The following is a 17,286-nucleotide window of genomic DNA, read 5'->3' as shown; positions in this document are numbered from 1 at the left end:
GGGGGGGGTGATGGAGGCACTGCTGGGGTGGGGGGAGGAGGGGGATGCTGACAGGATCCCCTTCCTGGCAGTGGGTACCAGGGAGTGGGACTGGGAATCGCCTGCCCTTCCTGCTGCCCGTTGTGCCACCTGCCTGGTATTTGCTGTGGGAAAGTCTGAGTGCAGTGGTGAGTTGGTAGGTGTGTTGCCTGCTCCAAACAGGGTTGCGCTCCTCCCTCCAAAGGCACAGGTGCGTAGCCTGGGGGGTGTTCCTGGGTCCACCCTTTGCCACTAGAGGCCCAGGTGGCTATGAGCGCCTTTGGGCCAGCTGTGGTTGGCAAGGCAGCTGCAGCTGTTCCTGGACCAGGAAGGAGCCCTTGGCCTATGTCATGCCATCCTGGCACTCTGGAGAGGATTAATGCAATGAGCTCTGTGTGTGTGGACTGAGACTTAACCCTCAAACTTAACCCAGAAGGTGCAGCTGGTGCACACTGCAGCATCTGGGTGCAGCCTGGGGCACCATGTAACTTCTCTGCCAGGCAAGCTGCACTGGCTGCCCATTCTAATTTTGCTTTTAGCATTTAGAGCCCTAAACAACTTGGGACCCAGCGCCCCTCCCCAATATATCCGAGAGAGTAACTTCACTCCTCAAGAAGCCATTGCTAAGAGGGAGCGTTTGGGACTCTGCCAGTTGCTGGGAACCACAGCCTTGCTCTTGTGCTGAGGTCCTGCTTGCTCGTTTCCCACATCTGGTTGGCCGCTGTGAAAGTAGGGTACTGGACTAAATGGGCCATCGGCCTGATCCAGCAATATCCTCTGTTGTCCTTATGGGGTGCGATGCCACCAGCCTCTTCTCGAGGTCTCAGCTGCAACCAGACGAGAACCGAGTGTTTTGGAGATCGGAGACATTAAAAACAGTCTTCTCCAAAACTGTGATCCAGCTATTTTTCAAAATAATAACTACAGTTGTCTTCATTGTCTTTGGCTTACGGTGCTTGTAAACTTTTGGATTTCATCTTATTTTACTGCACGCTACTTCGGCCATTTATTTCCAGGCTTTGAAGCTGCTTTGCAATTAAAAAAACAGAGAGGGGAGGGGCCGTGGCCCAACGTAGCCCTAACTGCTCCCCACACCCAACTTCCTTGCATGGGGCTCTGGTTGCGCGTGTTGGTGGCCGGAGAGGCGCTCCCGGAGTCGTGCAGAGCTCAGGCGGGGCAGGGGTGGGGTGGGTGGGGTGGGGTGGGGAAGGGAAGACAGCGGCCACCTTACCTCTTCTCCGTAGCTTCATCTGGACTGAGTGCGCAAGCGCAACTCAGGGGGAATGCGCGTGCTCAGTAAATGCCTACCGAAGCTATTTACTTTGCCCGCTTTCTGGGCGCTGCACTACTTGCCGCAGCAGCAGGACGGGCGGTGAAGGTCTTTTACAGCCGCTCCGCCCCCGGCCACCGCTTTGTGAATGAAGACTTGGCTCTGGAAAATTGCTTTTGAACGACGAGCCTGAAGCTGGAGCAGAGGTTTGTTAAAGTGCAGTAGCGAGGCAGCCAGAAATTCAACAGGTGCAGCTCCTCCCCAACACACACTTTGGAGTGCCTCGTGTCACGCAGCTGCCAAAACCATATTTCATTTTATTAAAAAAAATCAGTTTCCAGAGAATGTAAACAAAGTAACTTGAATACTTATTTCATGCCCAGAACCTGTCAAGTAATTGAGACTGTGGGTTCCCCTGAGGAAGTGCAGAGTTGCATTTCCCCTCTTCTGCAGCATACAGTGCCTGTGCAGCAGGAGAGGATGGCAGGTGTGGCAGGAAGATTCAAGAACAATCAAGGAAACATTTCAGTGCAGTGTAGTATCAAAATGCTTTATTTGCAGAATACTGTTTGGATTTCTTTTCCAAAATCAAGCACAGCTAGGCGTTCTTTCTGTTTTCCGACGTATGTCTTGTCAATACAAAATTGGGTATGGTGCAAGCAAATTTTTATTCTGAAAGTGTGGCCCAGATAAAGTTCGAGAACAACTGCTTTAAGGACTGTCATGTCATGTGCACATGCGAATGTGGTTTATGCCAGTTACCATTATGCCCCTGGCTCAGCCTCTTTTGCCATTCAAAATAGATTTTTTTTAACATTAAAAACCCTCCTTCAAATTTGCTAAGTTCTAATGTAGAGCACTGGTGGGGAGTGGCAGGATTCCACCAACCCCAATGCCCCCCCCAACCCCAATGGCAACAGGGTCCTCCTGCCTTCAGATCCTCTCTGCAGTGAGGCTCTCTGGCTTGCTCAGCACTTGAAAGTTGGCCGGGCACAAACTTGTGTTTATCATCCAAGGCGGCCTTCTTAGAAACTGCTGCTGGGGTCGTCCTGCCTGGACCTCCTTCTAGTTTCCCCCATGCCATTACTACCTTGCTTTATATCAAACCAATTTCATGCCAGCCGCCTAGTACACTCTCTCTACAACACAGACCACAGAGAGAGGGAAGGCAAGGGCTAAGATGGCTGAAACACATTCAACACATACTTGCACACTGAAGGGGACATTCTTTTTAAAAACACCAGCTTGGCAGCACTCCCTGCCTGTCCCCCCTCAACCCCTTCTTCTGTAGCCTATGTATTTCATTCTAATATTCCCCCCTCCACCACCACCACCAAGTAACCATTTCTTTCCAGGAAACATCAGAAATTTTATTTATGCTCCAAGAGGTGAACTGGTTACTTCCCAGCTTCACGGGTCAAAATCAGGAGGGTTGCCATGCATGTCAGCAGGTCTGGCTCCTGTGCTGATAAAAGCAGCAAGACGTGGGCGATGGAGAGGAGAAGCATTCAGTCGGGAAGTGGCACAGCCTCCTGTTATGCACAGGAGGAGGCCGGGGTTTCCTCCCCACTCTTCCCGAGCAGCTAGGGACCATCACCTGTGCAAATCAGGAGAGGGCAGAAACTGCAAACCAGGCTCCCTTCTTGTTTTGATTTTTTTCCTGGTGGGGCTCCTGCACCCTAAAGAGCTCCACAAGGTATAGGCAAGTTGCTATTTCCAGAATGGGAAGGAAGCACACAGGTAAAGATCTGCCTGTGAATTTCACCTGCCCTGTATCAAATTAAAGAAGGTGCCATCTTGGTTGAGTCCCAGAGGATCTGCGCTCTCTGTTGCCTTGCTGCCTGTCTCCATCTGGTGAGGGTGGGGGTCCTGACTGACTCCGGCTACAAAAGCTGAGGCTGCTGGGAAGGTATAGGGTATGCATCATGGCTTTTGAGAGAGGCTTGGGGAGTAGTGGCTGGCTCCCGCCCCCACCTACAGCTGCGGGACGGCATGACATCACCCCCACCCCGCAGCATTAATGTGGAGAAGCAGCTGGGACATCGTCCCGGGCTCCTTGCAGCACCAACAAGCATCCCCCTCTGCCCCATTGCCTCACAGAGCTCCAGGGCAGCTCTTTGGGGGATCTTTCACCAAAGTGTTCTTTCCCAAGCCGTAAATCATTGTACTGAATACCTAACTTGATTTATGTTCAACTATTCCTTTCTCGCAACATTTTTTTAAAAAAACAACGCATATATTTAAAAAGGCGTCTTGGTTGAGAATTAAAAGAAATCCTAGCTCCAGGCCTGGAATGCTAAGGGACCATGGAGTCTGTTCTTGGAGATGGGCACCCTCAGAGTAAAAGCATGTGAAGGGGGTTGATAATATAGTCCCCCCCCCCCCCGCAACAACCATCTGCTTGGTCCATCCCACAACTTTCAAGACACTTCCGGGATTCTTATTCCGGCCATCTTTGTTCCCAGGAAAGCGATGGCTCAGGCCTGTTCTTCCTTCAGCCACTGGAGCAGCTGAGGCACGTAGTAGGTGATGATGATATCAGCCCCTGGAAAGAGAATAGTTTCCTTCTTTAAAAAAGGACCCACAGTTTATTTGCAAATGCCTTCCCTCAATTTATTCTGCTTGCCTCCCAAAGGTCTGAGGGCAGCCCCTCTTAATTCATCTGCTTTCAGTCTTTTTCATCGCTTCTCTCCATCTTCCTCATGCTGCTTGTGGAAATCTAATGAAGCTGAAAGTTGGAAGACTGGGGACAGATAAGAGAAAGCACTTCATCGCACAAGGCAGGGCTAAACTCTGGAACGTGCTCCCCCAGGAGCCAGCAATGGCCACCAAATTGGGTGGCTTTAAGAGAGGATCAGAAAAGTTGTGGAGGAGAAGGCGATATATCAGTGGCTAGTAGCCACAATGCCTATGCTCTGCTAGAAAACACAGGAGGAGAGAGTGGCTGCTGTGCTTGGGTGCTGCTCGCGGGTTTCCCATCAGCAACTATTTGCAGAATACTGTATGAATTTCTCCCCCTCAAGCTTATAAATTCAGAGCATTTGTGGACGATGTTGTTTTGCTTTTGGAAAATCCAATGGAGAACCCATTTTCTCCACTTGCTCCTGAAGGGGCTCTGTGGCACCAGAGAGCACCAAGTGACTGGAGGTGGCTGTGCGTCGCTCCAGGATCAGGGGCAGCATGTCTACGAGTCCCACCTGCTGCAGGGGCGGTCCCACGAGGGGCAAAATTGCTGCTGCACAGGCCATGTTGTGCTTGTGGGTGTCCCACCGAGCAGGCATGTGGTTGGATCAAGGATGAACCTTTGGCCTGATCCAGCTGCAGGGCCCTTCTTATTGTCAGTTTTGCAATTTGTGGTACAGAAAGTATTGGTTTACAGTGTAGAGATCTTTCCTATTCCAATTGATTCAAGAGGGTTCTGCAAGCTTCTCTGTGTGATACAAGCTGGAAGTTTCTAGCTAACAAGCAAGCTTCTATTCTGCCTACAAACAGGAAGAAGGTTCCTGATGTTTGGGTTATTTCTCCAGAGAAGCTGAGCAGCTGGTTTAAACTGGTTCTGTTAACTCTTTCACTCAAGGTCATGCTGAGTATAATAATAAGGCCAGAAGGAGTCTGGGTTTCATTTTCTGTCTTAAGGTCTTATTGTACATTTAAGTTAAGTCTGCTGCAACTGGATTTCTTATGGACTGTACCGAAGATGTATGGATTTGTGACTGTTATGCTCATTTGCCCTCAGTAGTAAACTCTGCTGGATGAAGTTTATTGACTCTGAGTTATTTGGAATCCTACAACGTGTTTAAAGTTTTTACTCTGCTTACTGTACGTTGCGGTCTGCTCTGTATCAATATGGAGCAGAATCAATGGAACCCATCTGCCCAGCATTCCTGATTTCAGTACATACTGTAACCCTATCTGATGGAAAGTGCTTAAGGGCATCCCATGGAAGGTTTCAAGACCTGGGAGGGAGGCCAGGGAAAGTACCCCTTTTGCCACAGGTGATGTCTTTCCCTGTGACACGGCAGCCCCCTCCACACACACACCCATTTCCCTTCCTCTCTCACCTGCTCTTCTGAATGCAGCCATGGCCTCCATCACCACAGCCTTCAGGTCAAAGGCCCCAGCTTGCGCTCCGTGCCACAACATGGCAAATTCTCCAGAGACGTGGTAGACGGCCAGCGGGTGGTTGGGATGCTGTAAAGACACAGGTGCACATCAGCCGAGATAGATGCCTTTCCCCTTTGCTCAGCCAAGATGCTGCCAAGGCCCACCCAGTGGGGGTGGGTGTCTCCCCTCCCACCCATTCTGGGGAGCAGGGAGCTTACCTTTTCCTTCACCTCCCGCACGAGATCAAGGTAAGGCATTCCTGGCTTGACCATCAATATGTCTGCTCCCTCCCGCACGTCTCGGTCCTGGCAGGGGATGGCCATGTACAGAGAAAAAACCACACAACAGAGGGAATTGGAAAAGGTTCAGAAAAGGGAAACCAAAATGATCAAGGGGTCGAGCAATTGCAATGTTGGGGACTTCTGAGTTTCGAGCAAAGGCAAGGAAGAGGCAACATGACAGAATTTTACAAAACTGTACCTGAAAAGCTCCTTTTGAGTTTCCAAATAAGGCAGTTTCCTACCCATCCCCCATGCTTCATATTACGTTTAAGATTAGAATATGTTGAATTGGAAAGTAACCTTATTTGGCTACATTCCAAGGATGCCGATCTAGCTCATTCCTATATGCTCACGGTTCATTCCAGCCCTGCATACAAGCTATACATTTAAATCACATGGCTTTAAGGTGGATAGACAAGCTGGAGAATGTGAAGAGGAGGGCAACCAAAATGAACAAGGGTCTGGAAACCAAGCCTATTGAGGGATGGTGGTGGGCGTTGGCGATGTTTAGCTTGGTAAAGAGGAGTCTGAGAAGAGATACGAGAGCCACCTTCAAATATCTGAAGGGTCATCACATGGGAAATGGAGCTAGCTTGTTTTCTGCTGCCCCAGAAGTAGGGCCTGAACCAATGGGTTCAAATGACAAGAAGGGAGCGTCTGATGGAGAAAAAACAGAGCCGTTTAACAGCTGAATGGACAGCCTGGGAAGGTGGTGGACTCTCCTTCACAGGTGGTTTTTAAGCAGAGGTTAGATGGCCATCTGCATTGCAGGGGGTTGAACGAGATGGTACCAGTTCCTGGAAACCACAGTGAGGGGACAGGGCTCTTGTGCTCGGATCCTGCTTGCAGGTTTTCGCACAGGTACCTGGTTGGCCCCTGTGAGAACAGGGTGCTGGGGTACAGGGCCTACTGGCCTCATCCTGCAGGCACTTCCTATGCTATGGCAGACAGGCATAAGGAGGGAGAATGGAGGCCTCGCTGGCAACTGCTTCAAACCAGGCCAGACCCTGGAGCCATTCGTGCTGGGGCTCTGACGCAGGCCAGCTTCGGGAGCTACAGTCCAAGGAGCTTTTTATTTGCTACCGTTTGATCAAGGGGGTGGGAGAGAGGCCACGGGAAAAGAAAGCCAAGCCGCTGCCCTCCAAAGCGGATTCTGCATGCAGATCAACTGCCCAAGGGTGGCTCGCTCTGGCCGCCTTCCAGGCGCTCTCTGGGGGAACTTCGGTCGAACCTCGGACTTGATAACAGCTCAAGAGAGCAGCCCACCACCGAGGCAGGAGCCAGGGACAGGCCATTTCGGAGCCCAGCGAGAGTCTGGTTTTGCTGCAGCACCTCGAGGTGGGGTGGGGGTGGGGCTGTTCCTGAGGAACTGGGGCAGGGCAAGGAGGAACGAAGGACGCGCAGAGAGGCCTGGAGGTCGCTGGAGCCAAGGTAGAGCCCCCTAAGCAGCAGGCTCAGCCTTAATCCCTGTTTCTCAGACGCACTAAATCCACTAAGAGGATCGCTGTGTTGAGTTGAAGGGAAGTCTGGGTTCATCCCACCAGCAGCCTTCTTCTCCTCTTCCACCCCCAGTACTGCCTTCCCCCTGGTGTTCACAGCTGGAAGCTTAGATGATACGAATCACAAAACTATAGAGCCTTTGGGGGGGCAGAGGTTTATCTAATCCAACCCCCTGAAATAAAGGAATCACAGCTAGTGATTTTGCACAGAATTGTACAGTGGGAAGTGGAAAAGAACCCCAAAGGGTCCAATCCTGTGCAATGGCCACCCGACCTCTGCTTAAAAACTTCCAAGGAAGAAGCATCCGCCTCCTCCTGAGGGGGTCCGTTCCCTCTTTCAGGGAATGCGGGGGGAGGACTCACCACAGCCCTCAAGGCCAAGCCCCGCGACCCCGGAGGGAGCTGGTAACACCGCCGGTCTCCAAAAGCAGGCTTGGACTGGGCTGCATCTCTGTGCGGAACCAGAAAGAAGGACAAAAAAGGATCAAACCTGTGAAATCACCCATGAGACCTCCAAGTAGTGACTGCGGGCAGCCCTCGGTCTACCAGATGTACACTGAAACACACCTCCCATTAGCCCCAGAAAGAACAGCCTAGGCCAGGGCGGGTGGGACTTGCAGCCCAGCAACACCTGCTGGGCCACAAACCCCTGCAATTTGCCCTCCCCTCCCCTCCCAAGGGCTGATATAGTGTATGCCGCCTCGCCTCAAAATGGATATTGCAAATCTGGAGAAGGCTTGAGAAAAGCGTCAGCCAAAACAATCAAGGGGATGAAGCGCCTCCCCTAAGAGGAAAGGCTGCAGCCTTGGGGACTTTTTAGTTTGGAGAAAAAAACAGGAAAGAGGTGACACAGCAGAACTTTGCAAATCTAGGCCTGGTGTGGACAGAGGGAGGGTATTTCTCCCTCTCTCCTTGCGCTGGAACAGGTGGACATCCAGCGAAGCTGAACATTGGAAGATTCAGGACGGAAAAAGGAAACTTCTGTAGTTAATCTGTGGAACCCCCTCCCGCAGGAGGCAGCCAGGGCCACCAACACGGATAGCTTTACAAGAGGATTAGACAAATTCATGGAGGAGAGAGCTATTGATGGCTACTAGCTCAGGCTCCATAGCTAGAGGCAGCCATGCTTCTGAATCCAAGTTTCTGGAAACCATGGGTAGGGAGTATGATGCCCTGGTGTTCAAATCCTGTCTGTGGGTTTCAGTCACTGTGAGAACAGGATGCTGGACTAGATGGGCCATTGGCCTGACCCAGCCTCACGGCTCTTCTCATTTTCTCACCTGAAGGGGCCGTAGAAGCAGGAAGCAAACTTGGCACTGTAGCTCAGGACGGAAACCTGCAGCCGACACAGAGGAAAGGTGAGGGAGGTTTGCTGTCTAAAGGGTTTTTAAAAAAACCCACACAGGATCTCCTGCCCCCTGCCTGCCAGGCCCCTCACAATCTCTCCTGAGGAGGCACAGGGAGGGAATCACATCCATTCCCCTCCACCCTTAATCTGCGGCGCTGCAGGCCCATCGAGGTACGTCGTTGCCATGGCAACCCAGAGGGCCTCCGGTCAGCCTAGTAAAGGCACCACGACCCTTGAGGGCTCTGTGAGAAGGTCTGCCAAGGGAGGGTGTGGGCTCGTCCCCGGCTCACCTTGTTGCCCAAGTCGTTGGAGACCAAGGCCTGCTTGATGGCGCCAATGCGCCCGTCCATCATGTCCGAGGGGGCCACGATATGGCATCCTGGAGGAGGAAGATGGGTGGTGGCTCAGGAGAGCTGAGGGTGGACCACTGCCAGGGACGGGCTGGCAAAGAGGAGTGGTGGGAGGCACCAGCCAGGGAACCCCCCAAGGGAACCCCTAGAGGAGGAAGGCTCAGAGCCGGGGGATTGGTGGTGGGACACAGAGGAGAGGTTGGAGGGAGAAGATTTGTGGGAGAAGGTGTCAGATGCTGAGGGGGAAACAGGGTTTGGTGAGCAGGGAGAGATGGTGACAGGGAGCAGTTCAGACCCTGAGGCTGAAGCAAAGGAGGGGCGTCAAGAGGTTGCTGAAGAACCCAGGGAGTCTCCCTCTCCTGCTGCAACAAGCTCCCCTCCCACTGGTCTCCAATAGCACGCAGAAGGACAGAACAGAGGCCAGAGGTGCGCAAACACAGCCTGAGACTGCTTGGGAAACTTCTGGGAGAGGAGGCGCCTTAAGGGTGGTAGAAGGCAGACACCTTCCATCCTGGCACCTGCTCCATAGGGGCAAGACCTGCTGGGAAAGGGTTGCTGTATGCCATTTCCTAGAATAAAGAGTTAACTTCATTGGCATCAGATATTCGCATCCTTTCTTGCTGACTTGCATCCGACTCCATCCCTGACAGACAGACTCCCTTGGCCGCCAGCTTCCCCAGGAGCCCACCCACCACACAAAAGGAGCCACCCAGCCCAAGCAACCTCAGAGGAGCCATGCTCAATCAGGGCAAAGGCCTCTCTCCTCACCTAGCAACAGCCCCCAAACAGCTGCCATTCCAAGGTAGGCTGCCTCTGAACCTGGAGGTTCTGCTTAATGTCATAACCAAGAGTTGCCTCCCCTCAGAGTTTTGCCCTAACCCAACTTTTACACTCCCTCAGCTAAGTAGCCGCGGCCACTTCCTGCAGCAGAGAGACCTGTCTTCCAGTCTCACGTCCGTCTGGAGTGTCATTCCTGTGGCACCTGTGCAGTGCCGCTGATGGGGCTCGGCAGCCAACTGTGTTCTCACCTGCCTTGGCATAGGCCAGAGCTACCTCAGCCAGCCTCTGGCAGCTGGTCTCGTTTTGGAGGGTGCCATCTTCCCGAAGAATGCCTGAAAGGGAAAGGGCAGTGGTCAAGATTCTGGGGGTCCAATTTCTCCATATTCCACCCCCTCAACACACACACACACACAGACACTGCTCCCCAAATTCCACTGGCGTTCACAAGGACTCTTGGAAGTGAACACCAGAAGCAAACCAGGAAAACTTTGTTTCACCCATGTGTTGTTTATAAAGTGTGCTGTAGTGACGTGATAGCAGCCATATTTCAAGAGAGATAAACAGGGGGGAGCCTGAGAAGGCCTGCAAGAGGCACAGCATCAATGCACTGAACAGATATTGCTTCCCTTACATCCCACAAAAAAAACCTGGAGACCCAGATTTGGGAAACCCTAATTCAATGCAATACACATGGCAGAATTTGAGGGACTCTCCCTCTGCCCTAGGCCCTGTGACAAGAAGAGGGGGTGCTGCTCCTGCTCCCCTCTGGCAGCACTTACCACAGTGCCCGTGGGAGGTGTAAGGGCACAGGCAGATGTCGCAGGCGATCAGCAGCTCAGGGAACAAGGCACGGATCGTGGCAATGGCCTGGATCACCGGGGTTTCCTTGGTATCGGCCGCAGATCCACGCTCGTCCTGCGGTGGGGGGGGGGAGGCAGGAGGAAGTTGGTTAAACTGCAGCCGGCAACATGGTAAGTGGGGTTGGAGCTCAGCAGCCAGGTGCAGGATTTGTGGATGGAGGCTAATCTAATTTAACATATGACTGAAACTGCCAGGGTGCCTCCACCCCCTTTACCCACCTTGACGGCTCGGCTTGGGACCCCAAAAATCAGAATGCACTTCAGGCCATCAGCCACAAGGGGACGCAGCATCTCCTCCAGCCTGTTGACCCCATAACTGTGGGGGGAGGGGGCAGAGAGAGAGAGAGACCAAAGGAGGTTGATGAGCAAAGCGATAGGGTCACATAGGCACTGAGAAGCTGCTGCCCCCCACCCCTGCAGGGACCCCACGTCTCAGCAAATGCCATGGATCAAGCCCACTGCCTTAGCAAGGAAAGCACGTCTGCTGGATCAGCCCCAAACCCCATCCCCAAACGCAGAACACGAGGGGAGAAGCCCCCTCCACCCCAGTTATTTGCCTCCACCACCTGGCAGTTTTAAGGTATGCTGCCTCGGGACGTGGATGCTCCACTTAGTTTTTATCAGGCATGTCAGGTCAACAGGTAAGAGCGCCCACTGCACCAGGGGGCAACCAGATGGGAAGCCTGGCAAGCAGGATAGGATGGCATCCCTGGGCCCCTGTTCAGTGCTCCCTGCTCCTCAGCCAGTGCCATCACTGGAACACAGCTCCTGAAGCTGCAAGATGTGTCATGCAGTGATTGAAAGCCCCATGCATTCTCTCTTCTTCTTCTTTTTGAAAATAGTTTGTATTAGGTTTTCAAGAAGATGAAACTGCCGAAGCAAATAAGTTGTCTGTTGGCTTAGGCAGGCCGATTCCATTGCATTAGACTGCTGTGTTTTCCACCACTCAAGATACACAGAACCGCTATAGCAAATATCCTTTCCTCCTCAGGCCAGTGTCAGATTTAGGGCAGTTCTCCACATAAGCCATGGGGGCGCAAAACCACCACCATCAAAATAACAGTAATACCTGTGTTTATAAGGGGACTTACTGAGGAGAAATGCAACTCTACCAAAAGGAATTATTGCATGAAAATAAGAAAGGGAAGGGAGGGAAGGAAGGAAGGAAGGAACCATATTTTGTCCTCCCTCAGGGCACCAGATTACCAAAATCCACCCCTGGTCAGACCAGCTGCTTCCCTTGGAGAAACTTTCTTAGGTCAAAGCCACAGCCCCACAGAGCAGCAAAGGCTCCCAAGCCATGAGAAGGCTGGGTTGGGCACAGCACTCTGTCCCCCCAGCCCAACGAGTGGGCCGGGGCCTTGGGGTGGACCTTGTTATCTCTCATCTCCAAGTTGCAACTGCAACAAAAGAGCTTTTATCTCAGGAAGGCACAGTGGGGTGGAGGCAAGCGTCAGCTTCTGGCTCTGCCCAACGGGAGCCCTTATCTCGTGGGGCCCAGAGAAGTCTGGGGCAAAGGCAGCTGGAAACATAAGCACATTCCTGCCCTTCTGCTGGAGTTTGAGCTGCATTGACTCAGGCAGGCAATATGGGGAAGAAAAAATGAATGGAGGTTTGTATACAGAAAGTGCCAACTTCAGTACCCCACCCCCCAGGACCTCTGTAATGGGGCTCTCGGGTAGGACTGGGGAGGTGCCTCCTCTCCCGCATCTCCCCAAGACCCTTTCAAAAATCGACAATGCTGGGCCAGGCAGATCCAGGGTTGGCTCAGCCTAAGGCAGTTCCCTACATTTTGACGTGTTCACTCACCGGGCTTGACCAGGCAGGCTGGCAATGGGCTCCACGGCATCTGGGCTGTCCCTGAAAAAGTTAAATAGAGGAAGTGGGAGCTGGAGAGGATCCTGGCAGCGAGGTCGGCAGTCCCAGCGCAGCCAGAGACAGGCTCAGTGCCAAGGGACATTCCTTTGCCGTCACCTGACAGTGCCACCATTGTGGGAACCCTGCAGCCCCCAGGAAAATAGAGGGCTGCCAACCACCCCCCAAACCAGGAATAGGAGGTTCTCTAGGTTGGGAGGCTTTGTGCCCCAAGAGAAGGTGGGAATGCAGTTTGCTGAAAGGCAGAATAGAAGAGAACACCAGGGATCAGTCAGAACTGTGGCTAATAGCCAGGGATCAGGAAGGGCCAAATTAAGCTGCTCCCCCTACCCCACCCTCCCGTCACAAGCTCACAAGGTGGCTGTAGGCAAGCCGTGGTCCCTCAGCCCCTGACCACCCTACAAATATGGAGTTAAGGATACTGCCCTGCCCTGTGGGATGACCAAATGCTAAAATTAATAGTTATTATTATTATTATTACTTATTAAATTTGCATTGCCCGCAGATCTCAGGGCGGTTCACAACACCAAATTGCAACACGAAAACACAAACTGCATGATAAAAATAAGAACAAAAGCAAACCAATAATCCCCTTCCCACAACAGATTTAAAAAGGCATCGGATGCCCGTCAGCCAAAGGCCTGGTTAAAGAGGAACATTTTCGCCTGGCGCCTGAAGATGTACCATGAAGGTGCCAGGTGGGAGTTGAGGACGTCAGAAAAGACCCAACTGGCTCAGACCCAGCAGGGCCCAACTAACCCAAGCTGGACTCTCCAGTTAGGAAACGGCAGAGAAACTCACGTCACAAAGATGGGGTAGATGAGGTTGGCTGCGCGGAAGCTAGCGGCCGTCGCCTGCCACAAGCGGAGGGTGGGGTGAAAGTAGCCACTGTGCAAGAGGGACTCGTTCTGCATCTCGAGGTCTCGCCAGCCGCTGGGCCACGGGAGGAAAGGGCTCTGGAAAGCAGAGAGGCAGAGGCTGTTTTAGAGGGGTGGCTTCTCATGTTGCTGGGGGTGCCACTGCCCAGGCACTGCAGAGGACTCTGGGAGATGCCCCCTATGCATGCCCAACTCCTGGTGCAAGTGACGGCCAAGAGAGTGCAGAGCGCAACCCCAACCCCACTAATCAGCCACAATTGGTCTGAGTATGCCTGGTACCGGGTGCAAGGAAGGACAACGTAACTTAGAGGGAAATCTGAGGCCTGGCAGGGCACCTCTTTGTGTTGTAGGAGTCTAAGCATCTGAATCCCAGCAGCTGGAAACTGCAGAAGGGGAGAGTGCAGCCCTTACACTCAGATTCCGCTTGGGGGTTTCCCATAATGAGCATATGGCCTGCCAAGTGTGAGAACAGGAGGCTGGACGAGTTGAGTCCCTTTGGGCCAGGCTCTTCTTATGGAACCGCTAGGTGTAGAGGCAGTCAATCTGGATTTATAAGGTTCTCAGGGGCCCCTGGTAGAACTGGATGCTGGACTGGGTGGGTCCTCTTGGGTCTGATCCAAGTGAACTCTTCCTGTGTTCTCATGAAAGAGCACGCTTTAGGGATTAAAAACCTGCTCCCTTTACCTCGAAGGGGTATTTGGATTTTTGTAGGCGGTTCTGAAAGCGAGGAAGACAATATCTCTCCTGGCACCCTGACGCCTGGAAGAAGAGGCCGCTTAATAATCTCTCATGTGAGGGTGGCAAATTCCTCCGCAGCAAGATGAAACGGGTTGGGTGGTGCAATTGGCCTACGCATGACATGAGGAGAGGCAGGTTGCCAGAGGCAAGAGCAAAAAGGCAGCCAGGGCTCTAATCGCGGTGGAGGAGGGCTCTGTTTTGGGCTTCAAGAGGCAGTTAAAGCCCAGAAAGGCTTATCAGGCCAAAAGTCCACGCAGCCCACCAGCCTCCTTTCCACACATCTGCCATCCAGGGGCTCCCAGAGAGCCCTAAGCAGGCCATAAAGGTAACAAGTACTGAGATAGACTGTCCCTGAGCATGTAAGTCTCACTGAGCGGTCAGGGTAGGTAATGGCAGATCTCCCCTCCTCTGTGCATTTCAAAGCCTCCTAAGGCAGTGGCTGTCACCAGGTACTGTGGCAAGGAGTTCTGTAAGCCACTATTGTGTTGCGTAAAAAAAAAGTCCTTCCTTTGGGTGCCTGGAACCAAGTCGGATCTGCTTGACCCTGAGCTTGAGCATCGCAAGAGAGCTGATCTCACGTTCACCAGCTCTCTGCAGAAAAAGTTATAAAGGGAACCAGCCCAGGGGGTTCAAACCCCCGTCCCATCCCACCTGCTGACAACCTTGGGGGTCCAGTCACCTTCTCTGAGCCTAGCTCACAATTTAATGAGGACTAGGACTTGGGAGTGACCTGAGTTCAGATCCCGCTCCCTCATCCCAAAAACCAGTCCTTAAGGTCCCTAGGTGACCTTGTTGTATGGGGGAGTGGTTGCCTCTCTCAGCCTAACCCACCACCTCACAGGCTGCTGTGAGAATACAGTGGCGTAGTGTGGGGGTTGCAGGGGGGGCCGGCCGCACCGGGCGCACCATCGGGGCTTGTGGGTTTCCCATAAAATCCACGGGTTAGGGGGCGCAAATTACTTGCCTTGCCCTGGGTGCTGACAACCCACGCTACACCACTGATAAGGGGAGAGGCAGAGAGAGGTTGAACAAGCCTTGGACCTGGTGTATGAAACAATAAGGAAACAGAAGTGTTTGGTTATAGAAGCTGACCTCCCTCCCAGGTAAAGTCGCAGGAGCAGATCTTTTATAAAACGAATGGAGCTTGAGCTGCAGGGCCCAGAATCCCAAAGGAGCCCCAGAAGCGACTTGAGTCCACATTGCTTTTAAAAACTGGGTCCAGCTGACCCGATCTGAGTCACACGTCTCAAATCCATTCATTTCGGGTGGTATCTATTTCGACAATCCCAAAGTTTGGGAGTCAGTAGCACAGATGTCGTAAAGGCGGTAAGTTGGCCATTCTGCCGAAGAGCACTTAAATTCTTTCTGCATATTGTCTCCAGAAAATGACTTTGCAACTACCAGGATGTGAAAAAGTAGCTTGAAAAAGTAGAAAAAAGAACGGTAGAATCATAGAATGATCAAGTTGGAAGGGACCCGAGGGTCATCCAACCCAACCCCCACAAGGCAGGAACTTTTTGCCCAACGTGGGGCTTGAAAACTATAAGGTACTGGGTATTTTCATTCACCCCAGTGACTTGGGCGAGTGAGATAACTCAAAAGAGCCATTTTAATCAAAATCTAAGATGTAGTACAGTAGTTAATTTAAAAAAAATATATGCAGCGATCTGCCGTGGAACAACCCCATTGAAGAAGGTCACAGCGGAGACCTCATTGCTTAAGGGCTCCCCCAGCCCAGTTCGCGCTTCAGGGGCCCCCATAGGTCCGCCACGGCCCAGCGGGGGCCGCGGGCCATTGCAGCCCGCCGCCACTTCCTTCCGCTTCCTGGAGCCCTCGGATCTGCCGGAGCAAAGCTCAGATCCAACCCCCTCCCCCTGCCCGGGAAGGCGATTCTCACCTGCTTCTTCTGCCGCGGCTCGCTCACGCGGGAGCAGTGTCAGCTGTTTTCCCGGCAGCCCTCGCGGGAAGCCACTTCGTTTGCATAGCCGCGCCCCCCAGAAAAACCTCAGCGCGTCTGCGAGCGAACAATACGTTCCTCCCCGGTTTGGGCGGCCACGCCTCCTGCTCGCAAATGCCAGGACTGGGTGAGTTCAATGGCGGACCTTCGTTTTGGGGGCACTGACTCCATCTGGCAACAAAGATGTCAAATCCTTGGGGCCCTGGGTGCCCGATCACCCACAGATTTCGGTGCCAGGGCCATGCACGCTGCATGGTTGAGCGCAGTGAAGGTGTCTTTCTGGTGCTATAGATTATTATTTCTGCAGTAAAGCTGTGAGAGACCCTCCTGTCAGTCAACCCGCCTTTGCATCCCTGCCAGTCAGCGGATGAATGAAGGACAGAGCTAATGCCCAGTCTTTTGCCACCTGTTTGCCAGCCCAGCCAGCCTGGGATTCTGCAAGAGTTTTTAATTGCTGGTTTGTGACATGTAGCAGCAGCAGCAGCACGGTCTTTCAACACATCCGACTCTGGTATTTGTTATTAACCTTCATGTTATGCCTCAAGCAAAGCAGAAAGCAGGGAAATTAGAATGCTGATCAAGAACAAACACACACACATATATATCGAACAAAGCAACATAATGAAAATAGTAGATCTACAAGTACAGTGATACCATGGTTTACAACCATAATCCGTTCCGGAGGTCCGGTTGTAAACCAAAACAGGTTGTAACCCAAGGTGCGCTTTCGCCAATGGGGCATACCCCCCCCAACTGGTTGTAATAAAAAAAATGGGTTGTAATCCAAAAAAAGGGACACACACTTCCGGGTTTGACGTGGTTGTAATCCAAAACAGTTGTAATCCAAAGTGGTTGCAAACCAAGGTAAGGTAAAGGTAAAGGGACCCCTGACCATTAGGTCCAGTCATGACCAACTCTGGGGTTGCGGCGCTTATCTCGCTTTATTGGCCGAGGGGGCTGGTGTACAGCTTCTGGGTCATGTGGCTAGCATGACAGCTGCTTCTGGCAAACCAGTGCAGCGCACGGAAACACTGTTTACCTTCCTGCCGGAGTGGTACCTCTTTATCTACTTGCACTTTGACGTCCTTTCGAACTGCTAGGTTGGCAGGAGCAGGGACCGAGCAACGGGAGCTCACCCCATCGCGGGGATTCGAACCGCCGATCTGATTGGCAAGTCCTAGGCGCTGTGATATCACTGTACAAAAGCAGTATATCTGAAAGGAGAGGGGAGAGAGGGAAAAACAAACATGGTATTTGGGACCAGTTACTGTGCTCCTAAAAATGTGTTAAAAGTTACTTCTTACTCTTCCCATCTCAAGGGAAGGATA

At 52.4% G+C, this 17,286-nt stretch overlaps 1 protein-coding gene across 1 annotated transcript; it reads right to left on the bottom strand.

The window, feature by feature from the left end:
• Window positions 1-1,817: 1,817 nt before the first annotated feature.
• ALAD (aminolevulinate dehydratase) lies at window positions 1,818-15,991 on the bottom strand. Its single transcript, XM_082198783.1, has 12 exons — window positions 15,899-15,991; window positions 13,187-13,341; window positions 12,320-12,370; window positions 10,730-10,826; window positions 10,430-10,565; window positions 9,899-9,982; window positions 8,811-8,899; window positions 8,453-8,508; window positions 7,536-7,623; window positions 5,611-5,697; window positions 5,350-5,479; window positions 1,818-3,833 (listed from the first exon to the last, which is right to left on the bottom strand). The coding sequence occupies exons 2-12, from the start codon at window positions 13,297-13,299 to the stop codon at window positions 3,766-3,768; spliced, it is 999 nt and encodes a 332-aa protein (XP_082054909.1). The 5' UTR covers window positions 13,300-13,341; window positions 15,899-15,991; the 3' UTR covers window positions 1,818-3,765.
• Window positions 15,992-17,286: the final 1,295 nt, after the last annotated feature.

The sequence above is a fragment of the Podarcis vaucheri genome (genome assembly GCF_965113315.1).
Source record: "Podarcis vaucheri genome assembly, chromosome: 14".
NCBI lineage: Eukaryota > Metazoa > Chordata > Lepidosauria > Squamata > Lacertidae > Podarcis > Podarcis vaucheri.
This window is presented reverse-complemented; position numbering and strand designations above follow the sequence as displayed.

Bases quoted from the DNA above. Each gene is read 5' to 3' on its own strand.
- ALAD (XM_082198783.1), bottom strand. From the start codon at position 13,299: ATGCAGAACGAGTCCCTCTTGCACAGTGGCTACTTTCACCCCACCCTC. The intron at 7,624-8,452 runs GTGAGAAAATGA...GGTTCCGCACAG, and splicing joins TGCTTCTACGGCCCCTTCAG to AGATGCAGCCCAGTCCAAGC. The intron at 5,698-7,535 runs GTGAGTCCTCCC...ATCCCCTGCCAG, and splicing joins GCTTGGCCTTGAGGGCTGTG to GACCGAGACGTGCGGGAGGG.